This window comes from Ceratotherium simum, chromosome 26, assembly GCF_057802395.1.
Source record: "Ceratotherium simum simum isolate JZ-2026a chromosome 26, ASM5780239v1, whole genome shotgun sequence".
Taxonomy (NCBI): Eukaryota; Metazoa; Chordata; class Mammalia; order Perissodactyla; family Rhinocerotidae; genus Ceratotherium; species Ceratotherium simum.
Genome location: NC_141925.1, coordinates 37263298 through 37283990, shown reverse-complemented (window position 1 = coordinate 37283990; position 20693 = coordinate 37263298). Strand labels below are relative to the sequence as shown.

General features: G+C 39.4%; 1 protein-coding gene across 2 annotated transcripts in view; it reads right to left on the bottom strand.

Annotated features, from left to right (window-relative positions):
* Window positions 1–20693, bottom strand: part of RSPH10B (radial spoke head 10 homolog B) — a 69655-nt gene that overhangs the window by 36590 nt on the left and 12372 nt on the right. For both annotated transcript variants that reach the window (XM_004440857.3, XM_087449218.1), the window contains exons 3-13: window positions 18986–19054; window positions 17179–17352; window positions 15010–15095; window positions 11797–11917; window positions 7972–8148; window positions 6548–6707; window positions 6191–6312; window positions 2572–2761; window positions 1490–1604; window positions 424–503; window positions 177–325 (exon numbers count right to left, since the gene is read on the bottom strand). In XM_004440857.3, the coding sequence (XP_004440914.1) occupies window positions 177–325; window positions 424–503; window positions 1490–1604; window positions 2572–2761; window positions 6191–6312; window positions 6548–6707; window positions 7972–8148; window positions 11797–11917; window positions 15010–15095; window positions 17179–17352; window positions 18986–19054 (1443 nt within the window). The remainder of the gene's footprint in view (window positions 1–176; window positions 326–423; window positions 504–1489; window positions 1605–2571; window positions 2762–6190; window positions 6313–6547; window positions 6708–7971; window positions 8149–11796; window positions 11918–15009; window positions 15096–17178; window positions 17353–18985; window positions 19055–20693) is intronic.

Sequence of the window (20693 nt, the reverse complement as noted above, 5' to 3'; positions counted from 1 at the left end):
TCGCAGACCATTGGAATGACTCTCTTCCACCAAAAGAGACCCAGTAAACATTCAATGGCTATGAAAACCCTCCCAGATCTTCACTTCACTGTTTGCATATCATAGCTAGAATGTTTTGTCTTTCTTTAATTAAAATGTCTATAAATATAAAACCAATATCAAGCATGAGTGGTTACTTTCAACATCCAGAGGAAGTGTCTCGTCTTCATTGTAAGCTCATGGGGAGGAGCTGCATTTGGTCTGCAGTACGCTGTATAAACCTCCCAGCACTTATCGATGTAATTCATTGAGTAGAACGTCCGCTGTTGCCCACTGAATAAATTGCCTAAAAATATAATGGAAAAATAAACATTCAAAAAATGATTACAAAATGATATTTTGAAAAGACGATGGTAAATATAATCCTGTTGGTTTTGTATTTACCTTTTACACGGCCGGCATTTGGACGAATGTTCTCATTCATGAGTTTTGTAAAACACAAAAAGAGCGATGGGCTTCTATTTCTGTGATTAAAAAGATATCATAATCACTCCTCCCTCCAGGAGGTGGAACCTAATTCCCCTCTCCTTGAGTAAGGGGTGGACTTAGTAACTTGCTTCTAACAATTAGAGTATAGAAAGGGAAAAACAGTAAGTTTACAGTAGAGAATCCCGGCTGACACCACTTTAACCAAGTGATCAAAGTTATCACCACCAGTATTAAGACAGAATGACGTCACATACCCCTGATATGATGTGACGAGAAGGACAGTTCACCTCCACGATATTCTTCCTCAAACTCATAACCTCAGTGTAACGACGAGAAAACATCAGCAAGCCAAAATCAAGGGACATTTTACAAAATAACTGAGCAATATTCCTCAAAAGCGTCAAGATAAAAGTCTGAGAAACTATCACAGGTTGTAGGGGACTGAGGAGATATGACAACTAAATGCAATATGGGATGCTGAAACAGAAGAGGGTCAGCGGAGCAACTTGGGAAATCCTAATAAAGTCTGTAATTTAGTTAATGGTATTGTAGCAATGTCAATGCCCTCATTTTGATAAGTGTACCATGGTTCTGTAAGATGTTATCATTAGGGGAAGGATACATATATGAACTTTCTCTACTAACTTGGCAATACTTCTGTAAATGTAAAACTATTTCAAAATAAAAAGTTTTAAAATATATATATGATATCAATTTTGCTCTGAGAAAAGACAGGAGATTCTGGCCTGAGGAAGAATTCATTGTGACTATTTCCAAATAAAACCCTGAGAGCTAATCTGCAGTACAGAAATATGACTCAGACCTGAAGGATTTTCAAATTCTAATCTGGTATCTTACGGTTTTGTGGTTAATATTTACGGAAAACTTTGGTTTCTAGTCCTTCATCTCAGGAGTACGTAAAAATCATAATGAATGTCGAAGAAAAGAGGACAACATTATCACTACTGTAATGGTTAGCTCTGCCCCCACCCGCTCCCAGGGATCTGGAAGTAGCACTTACTGGTATTCTTTATGATGAATGTGGTAAGCCAACTGCAGGAGATAATTCAAAAATGTTCTCAAAAGTATTGTTGTAAATGGAGAATGAATTTCTTCAACTGGTATGTCATTATTGGCTAAAACAAGAAAATTGGAGAGGATGCCTAGTATTTTCTAGAAACTTCTATCTTATTTATTCCTGGTGCACAATTCAAAGAACTGAATACGATGGAGTACTTTTTTCCCTAGAGAATACTCTGAACAGTATATACACATCCACCTAGAAATTAAGTACCACAAAAAAGATCTTTATCTGGTCACTTTACAAGAAACTTACAAGATACTTTGTCCCAGTGTTTCTCAAAGTGGTCTGAGCCACATTTTGATTAATGTTGCTAATTCTAAATGGATTCTAAGTCTGTTTCAAACACTTGAATTTGAAGTAAACGGGTATTAGTTCTAATATTTTATCTTTCAAGTAGATAATTTCAGGCTTCCAGTCCTGCCTCTCAGAATTCAGCTGAAAGGAGTAAAACCTTTTAAAGTTGTTAAATGTATTGCATCAACTTTCTAATTTGAAATCAAGACCAAGCCCAAGACTATCTAAAGCCTTTCTAGGCTATTCCAAGCCCTCCCTGATCCTCTCTGCTTCTGACCTGAAAATTTAGCATTTTTTTACTTTAGATCAGGGGTAGACAAACTTCTTTGTAAAGACCCAGATAGTAAATATGTTAGGCTTTGTGGTCAGACAGTCTCTGTCACAACCACTCAGTTCTGGTGTTGTACGGCAAAAGGAGCCATAGACAATACACAAACAAATGGACATGGCTGTGTTCCAATAAAACTTTTTTTACAAGAACAGGCTAGGGGCCGGGTTTGGCCCACAGGCCCTACTTTGCTGACCCCTGCTATAGACAGTCTTTTACTGTTGCTCTTATTTCATGAGACTGTCTCTTCAAGTACATTTTAAGCACCTTGAGAACAGGACCATATGTTGATTTCTGGGCCTTCCTTACTCTCTCAACATTTTCTAACTGGTTTCACAGCAAAATGATGTTATACTCTTCTTTAAAGGCAAAGATGTGAAGGACCTGGAACACTCACTACTTAACACCCGGTCCATATCAGCAAGAGTTATTTTATGGTGATGAAATTTGCAATCTTTTAGAAACCTCCAGAAGTGAAGCTTTGTCATCAGAAAGGTGTTATCCAGAGAGCGATCACAGCCTAGGCTGCTATAAATGCTATAGATTCTTCTTAATTCTGTAATATTTCTTAAGACAGCATATTCTACCTGAAATGAGAAAACCATACATATTTTGATCTTACGTTTGAAAACAAAAGTAAAAGAAACAACAGCTGTTTTCTAAATTAAATGAGATAACACATGCAAAGTTATAGCATTTACCTTTTACCACTGTAAGAGCTCAATAAATGTTATATTCTTCCCACCCATCCCCAGGTCAATAAAATGCAATTTCTGAATAATAGTAAAAAAAAATGCTATCTGGACAATGGAATTACTTTCACACTGCTATGTGATGGCTTCCTATCTGAATGGCAGCAACAAAATTCTCTTGTCTACAGATCAATATCCCTCATGAACACAGACACAAAAATCCTCAACAAAATATTAGCAAACTGAATCCAACAGCATATAAAAAGAATAATACATCAACACCAAGTGGGGTTTATCCTGGGATTGCAAGGCTGGTGTAACATTTGAAAAATCAATCAGCGTAATCAGCATTTTGATAGACTAAAGAAGAAAAACCACATGATCATATCAATTGATGCATTTGACAAAATTTAACATCCATTCATGATAAACACACTCATCAAATTAGAAGTAGAAAGGAATTCCTTAACCTGATAAACAACATATATAAAAACATACAGCTAACATTATACTTAATGCTGAAATAAGCAATATTCATGTTGATGCTTTACTAATATCCCTCTCTGTCCCATTCACCTTGTATTATTTTCCGCAGGCCCTCAATGGTCTTATGCTGCCCCAAATTCCCCATACATGCAACCCTGCAGCCTGTACAGTATCCTGTTCTCCAAAACCAGTTACCCCATGCCTCACCCTCCCAAATACTCAGAAAATGTGAGGAACAATATTTGGGCTCCCCAAAGAGACAGAAAAGTCCTACCTGGGCCGCTGCATCAGGCATCTGTCACTCTCGGCATTAACTCCTACTTTCTATAATTCAATTCAATTGGATAAACATGTATAGCCTGCCCTATCTAAAGCACCGTTCTAGAGCAGAACACAGAATTTTCTTTATGAAGCTTAAAATCTAGTAAAGAACACAGGACATATACACAACAAGGAAATATCATTAGCAAAACAGAGCCATGGAGGAAGGAGAAATGGATTCCGAGGAAGAGGCTTCCTGGAGGACACTATACTTCAACTGAGCCTCAGAGAATGGAAAAATGAGTAAGACTGCACAGACAGCAGGCCCCCCAGGTGGAGGCTGGGGTCGGGGAGTGGACAGGGTGGGGTTGTCCAAGAATGCCAGTAGGGCTGTGTGACCTGGAGCAAGGCTGTCACCCCTCTCTGCCCCAGCTCCCTCATGTACAAGGTGAGACAACCACAGTTCCTGCCCCGGAGGCTGCTGGGAGGATTCAATGAAGTAAAGGCATTTGAAACCATGCCCAGAGCAAAGTGCTCTCTATGCCCGTACTAGCCATTATTATCCTGTGAGTGCATGGTAAGGAGGGGACTTGATGGAGGCAGGTTGGAAAGATGGGTTGATGTCAGATCCTGGAAGGCCCGGAATACCAGAACAGGAACATGGAATTGACAGCAAAGGCAACCATTTGGACGAGTAACAACGTAGCTTGAAGGCTGCATGCTTGCTTGGGCTTGTTCCTACTGAAACTAGAATCATCCAGAACCCATGCTGAAAAAAAAGACACCCACATTTTGACGAAATGATTCCAATAATAGATACATACAATCATGAGAAAACATCAGATAAACCCAACTGAGGGACATTCTTCAACACGACTGACCAGTACTCTTCAAAAGTCTCAAGGTCATGAAAGACAAAGAAAGATGGAGGAGCTGTGACAGATTGGAGGAGCTTAAAGAGATGTGATGACTAAATGCAATGCGGGTTTGGATCCTGGAAGAGAAAAAGGGCATTAGGAGAAAAACATGAAATTCAAGTCAAGTCTATAGCTTAGTTTTAGTGTTGCAGCAAGGTTAATTTCTTGATTTGGTCATTGCACCATGGTTACATAAGACGCCAACATGAGGAGAAGCTGGGTAAAAGGTGTAGGGAAACTATATTACTTCTGCAACTCTTCACAAGTCTAAAATCGTCTCAAAAGAAAAAGAAAAAAAAGAGATTTGCTAAGTTGTAATATGTCCATATTATGAAATATTATATAGTATTATATAGAAACATTTTAAAGGTATTCCTAAAGTGTGGAATTGCAGAATTATCTCACTTTCTATGTCATATATTTCTATAATGTTTTTTGTCAGAGTATGTGCTCCTTTTATAAAACAGTCCAGATAATATTTTTAAATACATCATTTTTTAAAAACCCACGTTTTGACATAGAAAGAACTCCAAAGTGGAAAATGAATGATATCTATATAACAGAACAACAACAACAAAAAAATATATATATATATATATAAGCAATATAAACAATGTGATCCCTTTTTTTGGTAAATCAATATATATATTCATTCATCTAAAAATGATATCATAGGAGAATACTTAATGGCATTAAATAGCTATCACTAAATACTACATGAAAACAGAGATTACATGAATAGAATGCTCCATTTCTAGATACATTCACACAGAACAAAACTGAAAAGATGGTCACAAGATTTTGTCTGGGTGGAGATTCTCTTTTACTTTTTCTTATCTGTATTTTCTAAATTTCCTACAAGTATCGTGTAGTGCTTCTGTAACTAGAGAGAGTGATAAAGGTTCCTATTTTTAACCAGAGTCTTGCAGCAGATGAAGCGAGAGCTACTAGGAGCCTGAATCACAATGTTGGCTGGGAGACAGAAAGGGGAGGATGGGGGCAAAGAGAGGCATCACTTTTGAGGCCCGAAGACCTGGGGACCAGATGAGGCAGCAATGAGGAAGGGAAAGGGGCAAAGATGCCTTGCAATTTGGAGGTGCCAATGGTTCTCTTATCGCAAACAACATCTTCAACAACAGTTTCCCAGAAGAATCACACCAAGCCCCAGTCAAAGCAGGGCCATGATACTACAGTGTAATTTTGTGGCTGTGATTTGCCAGATGCTAATCAAATGAGGTCCAGGTACACACAATTTTTTCCCTCTCTAAGGATTTCCAGATTTCTAATGATTTCTAAGGGTTTGAAGTTCTTTTGAATCCCAGCAGCCCATAATATTGCACAGCAGAATTAATGTCCTGCAGAGCGGGGTGGCCACATCTGCGGCCTTCAGATCAATCTGGGTGTGAGCGTGACTTGACCCTGACGGGCTCTGGGTAATCCTCTGAGTCCCTCTATCTGGATTTCCATTTTCTCATAAAGCCCACTCACTCACAGGGTTGCCTTGCAAACTAAATGAGATGCTATATGCAAAACATCCATCAGGCATATAGAAGACGCTCAATGCATGACAGCAGTCATCAACTGCATTTTCCCAGAACTGTGGAGACTCTGAATATTTAAGCCCAAAATATAAATTTATAACAATACAAAAGGTTTTTACCTGCTTCTTTTCTTCTGGTTGGTCCTTCTCAGGATACATATTCAGCAACAAACTGAGATCCAGCTCAATGCTCGATCCTAACACTGAATTACTTTCACTGCCATCAAGCTTTCTGATAATTTCTAGCAAATGAAGCAAATAGAGGGGATAATTTTAAAAAGCAACATTAAAATTTTTCAATGTTATGTCGAAACGATTTCCATAGAACTGTGATCCAAGAGTATTCAAAAAACCTACTAAGAAAGTAGTTGCTTACTTTAACTTCTGTTTTCTGAAGCATTAGGTGTATTTTGCTGAGTGGATACCGTGGATAATATAAATTAATTTGCTTTCAACTGACAGGCGAAAGCTCCCTACCAGCACTGATGAAAGGCCCGCGGTGCTGGCTCCTGAGGGCAGATTCTGAAGATGGGTCCAGGTAACTTGCCAATTCAGCTTCAAGACTTGGAGACTCGGCTATGTGGTCATTGGAAAACAGGCCATCGTACACACGCCCGTTCTTGAACGTTAATCGGCCCTGTAGGTAGAAAGATAACTTTTTGAGGTTTAGGAAAAGTTTTCTTAGAAAACCATTGGTAAATGTACATCAAGATCTTTTTCAAAAGTTTGGAGGGTTTTGTTTGTTTGTTTGTTTTTAAAATATGCATAGACTCCTGGCATCTCACATCACTGTGTAAATCCTCTCCTCCTCCTGATTCTCCTCCTCCTGATCCTCCTTCTCTTCTTCACCTCTCCTCTCCTCTCACTGCATCTGCCCCACTACCTCTCCCCAACTTTAAGCACCCCTAGGTCACAGAATTTGTCTTATTAAACTACGCTAGTGACCAGCAGAGTGCCCATCACAGAATAGGGACTCTCTTGATATTTGTCAAACCCAGGCCAATACTCAGTCTGATTCAGAGGTGGGCAAATGACCCAATTCAGCTCAATGAAACTCAAGACATTGGTGGAAAATTTCTTGCAAGAGAGTTGCTTCTCGGGCCGGCCCCCTGGCTTAGTGGTTAAGTGCGCGCGCCCCGCTACTGGAGGCCCAAGTTCGGATCCCGGGCACACACCGACCCACCGCTTCTCCGGCCATGCTGAGGCCTCGTCCCACATACAGCAACTAGAAGGATGTGCAACCATGACATACAACTATCTACTGGGGCTTTGGGGGAAAAAAAAGGAGGAAGATTGGCAATAGATGTTAGCTCAGAGCCGGTCTTCCTCAGCAAAAAGAGGAGGATTAGCATGGATGTTAGCTCAGGGCTGATCTTCCTCACACACACACACAAAAAAAGTCTTTAAAAAAAAAAAAAAGAGAGAGTTGCTTCTCTCCTTCTACTTAGTGAGGTATGTGGATGTGAAGCCTGGAACCACAGCAGCCATCCTGTAATCATGAGGTAGAGGCAGCATAAGGGTAAAGCAGACATGGTAGGAGACATCATGGATAGAGACAGGAGAAATCCTGATGTCACTAAGTTGCTGAATCAAACCAACCCTGAAGCCCATATTATTATCATTTATGGAAGATTAAGCTTGATTTTCTGTTACTTGCAACCAAAACCACCTTAACACACACACATACACGTAACACAAACTAATTAAATAACCTCTAAATATACAGGAAATTGATGATATGTTGGAAATTATTTTAAAACTCATGTAATCATCTTAACAAAACAGTTATCCTATGCAAAATGGATAATTCACTTTACTAGACAGAGAATGACATGCCTTCTACTGTATTTCAATTGCTTTATATAATCTTTAAAATGTAATCTTCACAGGTCTGTACTCACCATGCCATGTTTTTTATTGGAAACCCACTCTCCCTCATACACGGCTCCACTGGCATAGTAAAACTTTCCACGGCCATGGCGATCTCCATTTACAAACTCTCCTACGTATTCATTTCTCAAAGGATACTGGGACTTGAGGATTCTCTTTAGAAACCATGTGTGTGTCCCAAAGCCATTCTGAAAAGAAAGCAAATTTCCATAAGAAATGTTCAAAATACTTCCTCTTTTTACCTGAATCCATTTAAATTAGGTATGGATCAAATACAATGGCTCATTTGAAGGGACAAAGAACACAGACTTTGGAGTCACACAGACTTGGGTTTCAGCTCAGCTCAGCTATTTACTAACCAGCCTTTTGACCTAAGGCAAATTATTTAAGCCCTCTGGATTTCACCTGTAAAATGGAAATAACATCTACCCTACAGGATAGATGTAAAGATTGAAGATAGTGTATACAGAGCACCTGGCTTGATACTGATTATTTTAATTATGATTTTAAATTTTATTTACAGATTGATAAAAATACCCCCTCCTCAATCCCACTTTCCAGAAGTAACTACTACTTGGGTTTGAGAATTCCAGTCTGTTTTCCCCAGGCACAAACAATCATACATGCTAAATCAACATATTATATGGACATATAAACCCATACACAATTTTTTCAACAATGGGATGATTCTATATATAACATTCTGCAACTTCTGGGTATACACCAAAAAGAATTGAAAGCAGGCAATTGAACAAATATCTGTACACCATGTTCACAGCAGTGTTATTCGCAACAACCAAAAGGTGGAAGCAACCCAGGTGTCCGTTGAAAATGAATGGATGAACAAAACGTGGTATAAACATACCATGGAATATAATTCAGCCTTTAAAAGGAAAGAAATTCTGACACATGCTATAAGATGGATGAACCTTGAAGACATTATGCTAAGTGAAATAAGTCAGTCACAATAGGACAATATTATATGATTCCACTTATATGAGGTACCTGACAAAGTCAAACTCATAGAGCCAGAAAGTAGAAGGGTGGTTGCCAGGAGCTGGGGGAGATGGAATAGGGAGTTAGTGTTTAATGGCGACAGAGTTTCAGTTTTCAAGATGAAAAGAGTTCTGTGGACAGTTGGTGGTGATGGCTGCACAACAGTGTGAATGTACTCAACACTGAACTGTACACTTAAAAATGGTGAAGATGGTAAATTTTATGTTAGGTGTATTTTTCCACAATTAAAATTAAAAATAAAAAAGAAAGCTGGAGTGGCTATATTCATATCAGAAAAAGTACACTTCAGAGGAAAAAAAAATACCAGGGTTAAAGAGGGACATTACATAATGATAAAAAGGATCAATTCACCAACAAGATATAACAATCCTAAATGTATATATACCTAACACTAGAGTTTCAAAACATATGAAGTAAAAACTGATAGATCTGAAAGGAGAAATAGACGAATCTACAATTATACTTGGACAATTCAACACTTTTCTCTCACAAATGGATAGAAAAAGTAAACAGATAACCAGTAATACTACAGAAGACCTGAACAACACTATCAACCATCTTGATCTAATTGACATCTACAGAACACTCCACTCAACAAAAGCAGAAATACATGTGACATTCACCAAGATAGACATATTCTGGGCCATAAAATAAACCTCAACATAATTAAAAGAAATGCAGTCATACAAAGTACGTTCTCTGACCACAGTGGAATTAAACAAAACCAAAAAAAAAAAAATCAGACAGTAGAAAGATATCCAGAAAAATCCCCAAATATTTGGAAATTAAACAACATACTTCAAAATAATTTATAGGCCAAAGAGGAAGCCATGAGGAAATTAGAAAATATTTTGAAACTGAACAAAAATTAAAACATAATATATCAAAATTAATGGGATACAGATAAAGCAGTGCTAAGAGGAAAAATTATAGTAATAAATGCTTATATTAGAAAAGAAGAAATGTCTCAAATCAGTAAAGCTTCCATCTTACAACTCTAGGAAAAGAGCAAACTAAACCCAAAGCATACAGAAGGAAGGTAATAACAAAGAGCAGATATCAATAAAATTGAAAACTGAAAAACATCAGAGAAAGCAAATAAAACTAAAACTGGCTTTTTAAGAATTTTAATGAAATTGATACACTTCTAGCAAGACTGATGAAGGAAAAAGAGAGAAAACACAAATTAATATCAGAAGAAAGAGGGACTATTACTAAAGATCCTATATATATATTAAAAGCATAATAAGGGAATATTGTAAACAACTCTATGTCAATAAATTTAACAATTTCTATAAAATGGACAAATTCCTTCAATAACACAAACTTTCAAAGCTTACTCAAGAAGAAATAGATAAGCTGAACAGCACATTATTTACTAAAGAAATTGATTTCATAGTTAGTTTATAGTTAATCTTCCCACAAAGACAACTCCAGGCCCAGAAGGCTTCACTGGCAGATTCAACTAAATGGCTAAGGAAGAGATACTACCAATTTTACAGACTCTTCCAGAATATTGAAGAGCAAAAAACACTTCCCAACTCATTTTGTGAGGCCAACATTACCCTGATTACTAAAAGCTGACAAAGATACCATAAGGAAACAATGCTATAGATCAATATCCCTCATGAATAAGAACACAAAAATTCTCAACAAAGTATTAGGAAATTGAATCCAGCAAGATATAAAAAGGATAACCAAGTGAGGTTTATCCCAGGAATGCAAGGTTGGTTCAACAGTTGAAAATCAATCAGTGTAATTCAACATATCAACAGACTAGAGAAGAAAAACTACACGATCATCTGACTAGAGGCAGAAAAAGCATTAGACAAAATTCAACATCCGTTCATGATAAAAACTGTAAGAAAAGTAAGCATTAAAGAAAGCTTCCTCAACCTGATAAAGGGCATCTATGAAAAACCTACAGCTGACATCACACTTGATAAAAGACTGAATTCTTTCCCATTAAGATCAGGAACAATGCAAGGATGTCCACTCTCTCCGCTCCCATTCAATATCACACTGGAGGTCTTAGCCAGTGCAATAGGCAAGAGAAAAAAATGGCACACAGATTAGAACGAAAGATATAAAGTTGACTGTATTTGCAGATAATACGACTGTCTATATAAAAAATCCCAGGGGGCCAACCAGCCCCATGGCCTAGTGGTTAAGTTCAGGGTGCTCCACTTTGGCGGCCCGGGTTCAGTTCCTGGGCAGGGACCTACACCACTTGTCAGCGGCCATGCTGTGGTGGGGACCCACACACAAAATAGAGGAAGATTGGTATGGATGTTAGCTTAGGGCAAATCTTCCTCAAGCAAAAAGAGGAAGATTGGCAACAGATGTCAGCTAGGGCGAATCTTCCTGAGCCAAGAAAAAAAGAATCCCAAAGAATCTACAAAGAAGTGACTAGAACTATTATGTGAGTTTAGCAAAGTCCCTGATTACCAGATTAATAAACAAGAAATAATCAGAAAATCCTAGCTATATAAACTATATAAAATTAATCATATAAAGCTTATCTTTCCTGTGCAGGAAATACACAGCTTCTAAAGTGTAAACAATAGTCTCAGTCATGTGAATTATGGATTTGCCAATGGCAGAACCTAGCTTGTGTGTGAGACCTTTAGAGAACATCAAATAATAAAACAGCACTAAAAAAGGCTGCTTTAGACCAGTAAATCGTAATTTGAGTTCCTAAATTTAGCAGAGATTGCATTTCAGATTACCATACGATACCATACCAAATAACGCATGTGCCGAGGGTCAGCGGAGGTCCACCCTTGGGTATATTCTGCTAAAACCAGCGGGCGCAGTACCTGGACCCCCCTCTCCCACTGACCGGTGTACTCTTCACTAGTTGTCAGCCATCTCATCCTGCCTTGCCCATGGCGCATATTGTTTTCCCACTGACCTTCATATATATTTCCAGATTTGTAACTAGGACAAAAAAAAAGACAATTAAAGACAATCAGTTATCTCATATACATTTGCCTTTAAGACTTTCTTTTAAACTTTCTCCCTAAACACCTTTGAAGAAATCCAACCCTTGTGCCCATACAATCTTCCCTTTATTTAAATTCAATGGGCAGGCATGTGGCTGGTAAAATTTCCTCTGCCCATTTTTTGATTGGGTTGTTTTTTTGTTATTCAGTTGTGTGATTCTTTATATATTATGGAGATTAATCCCTTGTCAGATATATGGTTTGCAAATATTTTTTCCCAGCTGGTGGGTTCCCTATTCATTTTGATCCTGGTTTCATTTGCCTTGTAGAAGCTCTTTAATATGATGAAGTCCCACTTGTTTATTTTTTCTTTTGTTTCCCTTGTCTAAGTAGACGTGGAATTCAAAAAGATCCGTTTATGGCTGATGGCGAGTAGTGTACTACCTATATTTTCCTCCAGGAGTTTTATAGTTTCAGGTCTCACCTTCAGGTCTTTGATCCATTTTGAGTTAATTTTTGTGTATGGTGAAAGAAGATGGTCTACTTTCATTCTTTTGCAAGTGGCTGTCCAGTTTTCCCAGCACCATTTATTGAAGAGACTTTCCTTTTTCCACTGTATGTCCTTAGCTCCTTTGTCAAAGATTAGCTGCCCATAGATACGAGGTTTTATTTCTGGACTTTCAATGCTGTTCCATTGATCTGTGTGTCTGTTTTTGTACCAGTACCATGCTGTTTTAATTACTGTCGCTTTGTAGTATGTTTTGAAGTCAGGGATTGTGATGCCTCCAGCCTTGTTCTTCTTTTTCCAGATTGCTTTAGCTATATGGGGTCTTTTGTTGCCCCATATGAATGTTAGTATTCTTTGTTCTATTTCTGTGAAGAATGTCCTTGGGATTCGGATTGGGATTGCATTGAATCTGTAGATTGCTTTAGGTAGTATGGACATTTTAACTATGTTTGTTCTTCCAATCCAAGTGCATGGAATATTTTTCCATTTCTTTATGTCATCACTGATTTCACTCAATAATGTCTTATAGTTTTCATTGTATAGGTCTTTCACTTCCTTGGTTAAATTTATTCCTAGATATTTTATTCTTTTTTTTTTTTTGAGGACGATCGGCCCTGAGCTAACATCTGGCAATCCTCCTCTTTTTTTTCGCTGAGGAAGACTGGCCCTGGGCTAACATCCATGCCCATCTTCCTCCGCTTTATATGGGACACTGCCACAGCATGGCTTGCCAAGCAGTGCATCGGTGCACGCCTGGGATCCGAACCGACAAACCCCAGGCCGCCGAGCGCACGCACTTAACCACTTGCGCCACCGGGCCGGCCCCCTAGATATTTTATTCTTTTTGTTGCAATTATAAATGGGATTGTCTTCCTGAGTTCTCTTTCTGTTAGTTTGTTGTTGGTATATAGAAATGCAACTGATTTCTGTAAGTTGATTTTGTACCCTGCCACTTGGCTGTAGTTAATTACTTCTAATAGTTTTCCAGTGGATTCTTTAGGGTTTTCTATATATGTAAGATCACGTCATCTGCAAACAGTGAGAGTTTCACTTCTTCATTGCCTATTTGGATTCCTTTTATTCCTTTTTCTTGCCTAATTGCTCTGGCCAGAGCCTCCAGTACTGTGTTGAATAAGAGTGGCGAGAGTGGGCACCCTTGTCTTGTCCCTGTTTTCAGAGGGATGCTTTCAGTTTTTCCCCATTGAGTATGATGTTGGCTGTCGGTTTGTCATAAATGGCCTTTATTATGTTAAGGTACTTTCCTTCTATACCCATTTTGTTGAGAGTATTTACCATAAATGGATGTTGGATCCTGTCAAAAGCCTTCTCTGCATCTATTGAGATGATCATATGGTTTTTATTCCTCGTTTTGTTAATGTGGTGTATCACATTGACTGATTTGCAGAAGTTGAACCATCCCTGTGTCCCTAGTATAAATCCCACTTGATTGTGGTGTATGATCTTTTTAATGTATTGCTGTATTCAGTTCGCCAATATTTTGTTGAGGATTTTTGCATCTATGTTCATCAGGGATATTGGTCTATAGTTTTCCTTCTTAGTATTGTCTTTGCCTGGCTTTGGTATCAGGGTGATTGATGTTGGCCTCATAGGATGTGTTGTGAAGTGTTCCATCTTCCTCTATTTTTCAGAATAGTTTGAGAAGGATAGGTATTAAGCCTTCTTTGAATGTTTGGTAAAATTCTCCAGAGAAGCCATCTGGTCTTGGACTTTTATTTTTTGGGAGGTTTTTGATTACTGTTTTAATCTCTTTACTTGTGATTGGTCTATTCAGGTTCTCTATTTCTTCTTGATTCAGTTTTTGGGAGGTTGTATGAGTCTAAGAATTTATCTATTTCTTCTAGATTGCTCAATTTGTTGGCATATAGTTTTTCATAGTATTCTCTTATAATCTTTTGTATTTCTGTGGTATCTGTTGTAATTTCTCCTTTTTCATTTCTAATTTTATTTATTTGAGCCTTCTCTCTTTTTTTCTTGGTGAGTCTGGCTAAGGGTTTGTCAATTTTGTTTGTCTTCTCAAAGACCCAGCTCTTTAAAACAATCACCTTAGTGGGTAGAATAAATCATTTTATTAAAACTTCTGATCATTTAATAAGGTGACAAAGTGGATAAGAGCAGGGATTTTTTAAATCTTTTAAAAATCATTCCCTATAGTATTATAATTAGTAATATTTTGCCCCCAAATATTTTAATCCTTAAAATATTTGATGTTGTCAGCTCAATCTAAAATCAAGCAAATGTGTCAACATTCTTCAGAAAACATACAACTAATAATAGAGATCCACGATTAACACAGAGAACAAAGAAAGGCAGTTTCTACATATAATAAAGTGAAACAGTATGATTAGACATCATTTAACATGGCTTTTCTAAATTTTCCATAGAATATTTTCATCACTATGGAGGTTATATTAGGATTAATTTAAATATTCTACCCTGCTTATATAGAAAACGTGTTCTCTGTAATTTCTGCACCTTACCTTTAAATAGCTTAAGTGAGAATTATCTGGCCCCACCAGCACTTTCTCCCACACCCCAAACACGGCAGCAGTGGTACCTACCATCTTATGCCCCAGCCCTTTTTGATGCTGTGTACCCAGTCTCCCTCATACCAAGAGGTGCCCTCTTGATTGTAATAAATGGAGCCCTAAAACAAATAATATCATTTTTAAAAATCAAGCCTCATAAAACAAATGCTTTCTCAAAGGTAAAGATAGATATAGATGCATTTAAAGAATTTAGTCTATGCAGAAGTCAATGTCACACTTAGGCAAGGCATATAATCTGTGTTATGTTTCTGTTTTGCAAACAAGAAAATGGTAAAATATCCACCAAGTGAGAAGGAGATCGTGTTGCAAATCAATTACTCCTTAACACAGAGTGCCACGGTGAGGCAGGGAATGACTACATTCATTACATTCAGTATATTTGGTAACCATTAGTCATACACATACCTGAAGAAATTCTGTTTTGTTGTCACCTAAAGCGAAGAGTAACACCTTCCATATAACTGGAGGTCACTCTCTTCTGTGTATCAAAACCATTTTTGTTTTATCCATTTACTTATCATCTTACTTACCTTACTGCCTCCAGTATAAGTGAACACAGCATAGCCTTCCTTTGACAACTCCTCTAAGGGACTAGCCATCCTGCAAGGTATTTGGATTTATGCTCAGTGGCCTCAAATCGCTTGCTTATCCACTGGCTTATCTCTTTGTGTGTGTGTGTGTGTGTTTTCTATCTTCTTCCTTTTTATCAAGCTAACTTGTTCCTTCTTGCAGCCAAACAGGTGCCTCTGTTGGAAGTCACCATTCCCAACCCCTCTGGTATGTCTGAACTGACCTGCTATGTGCTTTAAAAAAAAGCAGGTGCTTTAAAAAACCAGGACACAACAGAACAGTCTACATCTGAGTAAAGTAAGAGGGCTAAGGAGATCTTAGCAAGGGCCTGAGGAGCCTTCCCCTTGCAGAAAAGGAGAGTATATCGCATGGTGCAAAGAGCCTGGATATCTGTGCTGTTCAGATAAAAAGCCTTCTATAGCCAGAATTCTCAAAGATTACTTAGGGCTGGTCACAGATCTGCTTCTCTCCTCTACCTCACCTTTTCAGAGAGCACTGTTTGAGTCAGAGGCATTGATTTCTGTGAGCCTCTAAACCATGCACCAGACTCTACCCATTTACTTGTGGGTTTGAAAACAAACCAAGGCATTTATCTTATCCTAGCAAGCAGTTATAAATTATTTTTAAGAGATAAAAGGAATCCCCAGTTATTTAAGAAACCATATGTGAATATTGCACAGTCATGGGTTTCAGGAAGGTTACAGACTTGGTGACAACACCCTCCCAAGTGACACTTTCATTAACAGGGCACTGTTAATGCTCCATCAGTGATGATTATAATGATATACTTTTTCTTCTCTCCTGACATTTTCTAAAAACATTGCTGGGGAATTTTATCATCCCATAAAATGCAAAACAATAATTACAAAAATAGCAATCTTAATTAAAAGTGAATATAACCTACGCTGCTGGTGCAAATATAAAATGGTACAGCTTGTGTGAAAAACAATTTGATGGTTCCTCGAAATGTTAAATACTGAGTTACCATAGGACCCAGCAATTCCATTCCTAGGTATATACCCAAAAGAACTAAAAACAAGTACTTAAATAAATCTGTGCACATATATTTATAGCAGCACTATTTATGAGAGTCAAAAGATGGAAACAGCCCAAATGTCCATTGACTGATAAATGGATAAACAAAATGTGGTATAGCCACACCGTGGAATATTATTCAGCCATAAAAAGGAATGAAGTACCTACAACATGAATCAACCTTCGAAGTATGCTGAGTGAAAGAAGTCAGACACAAAAGGTCACATATTGTATGAGTCTATTCATACGAAGTGTCCAGAATAGGTCAACCCATAGGGACAGAGAGCAGACTGGTGGGGATGCGGGGCGGGGATGGGGAGTAATTACCTAATGGGTATGGGGTTTATTTTAGAGTGATAAAAATGTTTTAGGACTGGATAGAGGTGGTGGTTGCACAATATTGTGAATGTACAAAATGCCACTGAATTGTTTACTCTAAAGTGGTTAATTCCATGTGATGTGAATTTCACCTCAATAAACAAAAGATGAATATACCCTTAACAGCCCCCCCATTTCCCACCCTCCATGTTTGTACATTCTATTCACAGATGGGAGTCACGTGGTTGCCTCACCCACCTTCCCGTGTCTCTTGCTGTGGCACCAGTGGCCGATGTAGGACAGGGGCTGCGCGCTGCACTTGAACATACCAAATCCATTCCTCACGCCGTTTATCACTTCCCCTTCATAGGTGCTGCCATCCGGCCACGTGTACATGCCGTGGTTCATGGGGATGTTCTTCACAAAGTCCCCCTAGGGCAAAATGGCCATAAGAGTAACAGATAGAAGGCAGCAGAGAGGTCCTAACCCTGTGGGCTGAGACGTGTCCTTGACCACAGATACTATTCCAATCTCTTCTCCCACTGAAACAGCTGAACATGCCCCCAGCTCCCACCTTCCCTCTTCCTTCTCTACACGTCCTATCCTCTCACCTGATCTCTCCACTGGGTAGAAGCCTAGAAAGAATAAATATCTGGAAGGCTGTGTGTAGTCTAAGCTCCAAGAAGGAAGTAGGTGACATGGCAAAGTGGTGGCTTCCAATCCCAGCCTTGGGAACTTTAGATTCTTGGAACCCACCTTGAAGAAGGCTAATTCACTGGGTTCCAGTGTTCACTCCAAGGGATTCTGGTGGAAACCCTTTTATCTGCCTGTGGTTCATCAAAATATTCTGCAGACATGTCAGTCAACCACCTGCCCCGTGGGCACCTTCCAAAGAATCTGCTCTGCTCAGGACCAGGATGAGTGGGCAGCACGCAGTTCCACACACCTCAGCCCAGAGCCATGGGGTTCTCCTCCAGGAATGTGAAGTCACTGGAGGCAGGCAGTCAGCAGAGAAAAGACGACAGTGCGGCCTGGCCTGACCACCGGCCAGATTCCCCGAGGCCAGCTGACCTCCCTGAAGATGCTTCTGTGAGAGCCTGAATCCTGCCCAGACACCCTCCTGACTGGGCTGGGAGGCGGGGGGGCAGCCTGTGCCTGCAGGAATGAGCCCTGCCTGAGAGCTTCCAGAGACGAGGAACTGGAGACCTCAGGCTAGAAGGCAGGGTGTCTTGGGAAAAGGGAGTTTTCCCGCAAAGGCTGGCCCGAAACCGCTGTTGGGACCCAATCCTCAGGCTCCTCCGGGCCTCAGAGGTTCTCTCCCTGCCATAACAGTGAAGGTGACCCTTCCCTTATGCTCCCTGAACCTCTGTCTCTCACTGTCCAGCTCCAATTAGCTGCCCACCTGACCCAAACCTGCCTCTATTCCCCTCACCCGGCTGCTATTTGAATATGTGCATTATGTGCATTTGTTTTAAATATCTTCATCACCACTTACAAGCACCATCACATTAGCGGCTTTGCAATTGTGATTTTTAGAAGAGCACTTCAGGCACTCGCACACTTTGTGGGTGGGAGTTGAAACTGGTGCCCTTTCTTGGAGGGAAGTTCCATTTTAGCAATCAATTTAAAAACACATACTCCCCTCGAGCCAGCAAGATGGGTCAAGTGAAACCCACATAACGGAATACCAGCGGCCAGTGAAAATAGGTAGATCTGGATGGATGAATGGACATGGTCTGATCTCTAAAACATAAAGATACAGAAGAGAGTATATAACAAACTATTTGTGTTTGTAAAAGGTAGGAGAAGCTAAGTACAGGTATGTGTGCAATACATGCACAGAACACATAGAATATTCTAGAATGTACAAACGAAACTGGTAACAACAATTACCAGAGGGTTCCATGCAGTAACAAGTTACTTTTCACCTATATTCTCTGGTTCTGTGGATGTTTTTAACCCATATGCTAAATTACTTTTATGAAAGTAGCATGTTTATTTGTGGGAACCTGACCATTAAATCCCATAGTTACAGTTTAGAACTATAGTATATTATATGCTTTACCTCATATTTCACTCCATCAGCCCAAACGTAAGTCCCTTGTCCATGCATGAATCCTTCTGAGAACATTCCCTTCAAAACAGAACAACAACCCTGAGGACCAGCTGTTGATTTCACATGACAACTGCAGCCCCTGGTTTCAGTTCTCAGGATGGAGCCTCATGCCCCCTGTTAGCCACATGAATCTGGTTATCTACACAGTCGGCAATGGCAGCAGAGCCCTCCTTTGAGCTGGCACCACACTGGTGTCCATCTCATTCTAAAAAGGATCTGAGGAGGAGCCCCCAAAAAATCCAATTCCGTTAAACTTACACCAGGCAGTCTGTGCAGTTGTTAAACATGAGCTGTAAATTCAATCTGTGTCTTCCTCTTCTAATTAAGCTATTGGAAAATTCTATAATTCAAAAGAATTCATATACTTTTGGTTTTGCATTTCAAAGTTTAAGGATTTTTAAAAATTATTTAAACTAGATAGACCTGATTAAAACCATTATCTGGGTATCAGAAATTATTACATTTCACAATATTGCATTTCACACGTTATCTCTTTTCCCTTCCTGGGAATTATCAGTGTGTATCTGTGTGTGTATACTGACATGGACATATATGTATACAATAGACAGGCGTCAGTATAGTTCATTTACATTTAGAGTGTCTATTGTTAACATATAAGAACTAGTCACTGAAAACTTAACACCCCTGAATGTCTAAATGCAATCAGAGGAAACAAGGATAAAACGACACCCCACTGGAGAAGAGAACCAAGCGTCTGTGTAAACAGTGCCCTAACTTAGTGATTCTCAAACTCTGCTATGTATAAGAATCACGTGGGGGGGGGGTGCGTGAAACACAGATTGCTGGGCCCACCCGAGATTCCCATTCATCAGCAGGTCTGGGCTGGGGCCCAAGTATTTGCATTTCAAAAAAATTCCCAGGTGATACTCATGCTGCCGGTTCCACTGTGAGAACCATTGCCCTAACTTCACTGGCAAGAAGGAATATTATCATTCCAAGTTAACACGGGCTCACATCAGACATGGCTGGCACTCAGGAAAACTGTGGGCAATAAAAGCATTTTTATTGTCACAAACAAGAATAGAAAGATCACACCGCATCTACGGTGAGGGGAAGTGTACTCATGAACCCTTTGTTTTTATTGTCTATCTTTAGAGGATGAGATCTAAACACATGACAAACCCCAGTCTGGCAGACATGGGGCTTGGGGCCACCGAGTCATTCTGCTGGGTCGGCCTCCCTCACGATTTAAATGAGATCCAATTGGTAATTATTTTTAATCAAAATAATTTGAGTCTAAGGAAAATATGGAAAGCTTACAAAGCAGGTAGCTGGCAGTGGGTAGGGAGGAGATCCTCTAGAAACGGAGGGGTGTTCGCCCCACATCAGTGGGAGGGGCAAGGCCACCTGGCCAGGCTTGAGCTTCCAGGTAAGCGTGTACCTGAGGGCAGGAAGACCAGCACCCTGTCTCACCGCATCCTCAGCTGCTGAGAGAGGTTTACTCTGTGCAACCAAGCGCTGGGTGTTGTTTTGAACTAAACACAACCAGTGCTGGGCAAGGCGCCACAGTGGAAAGAAGACGCTGATCAGGGTAAACGAAACACCTTAAATGCCAGAACTTAGAGCAAAAGCCAGATGGGACAGTCATTTTAATGAATTTCATTCAGTCACAACAAAGAGCATTTTTGAAGAGTTT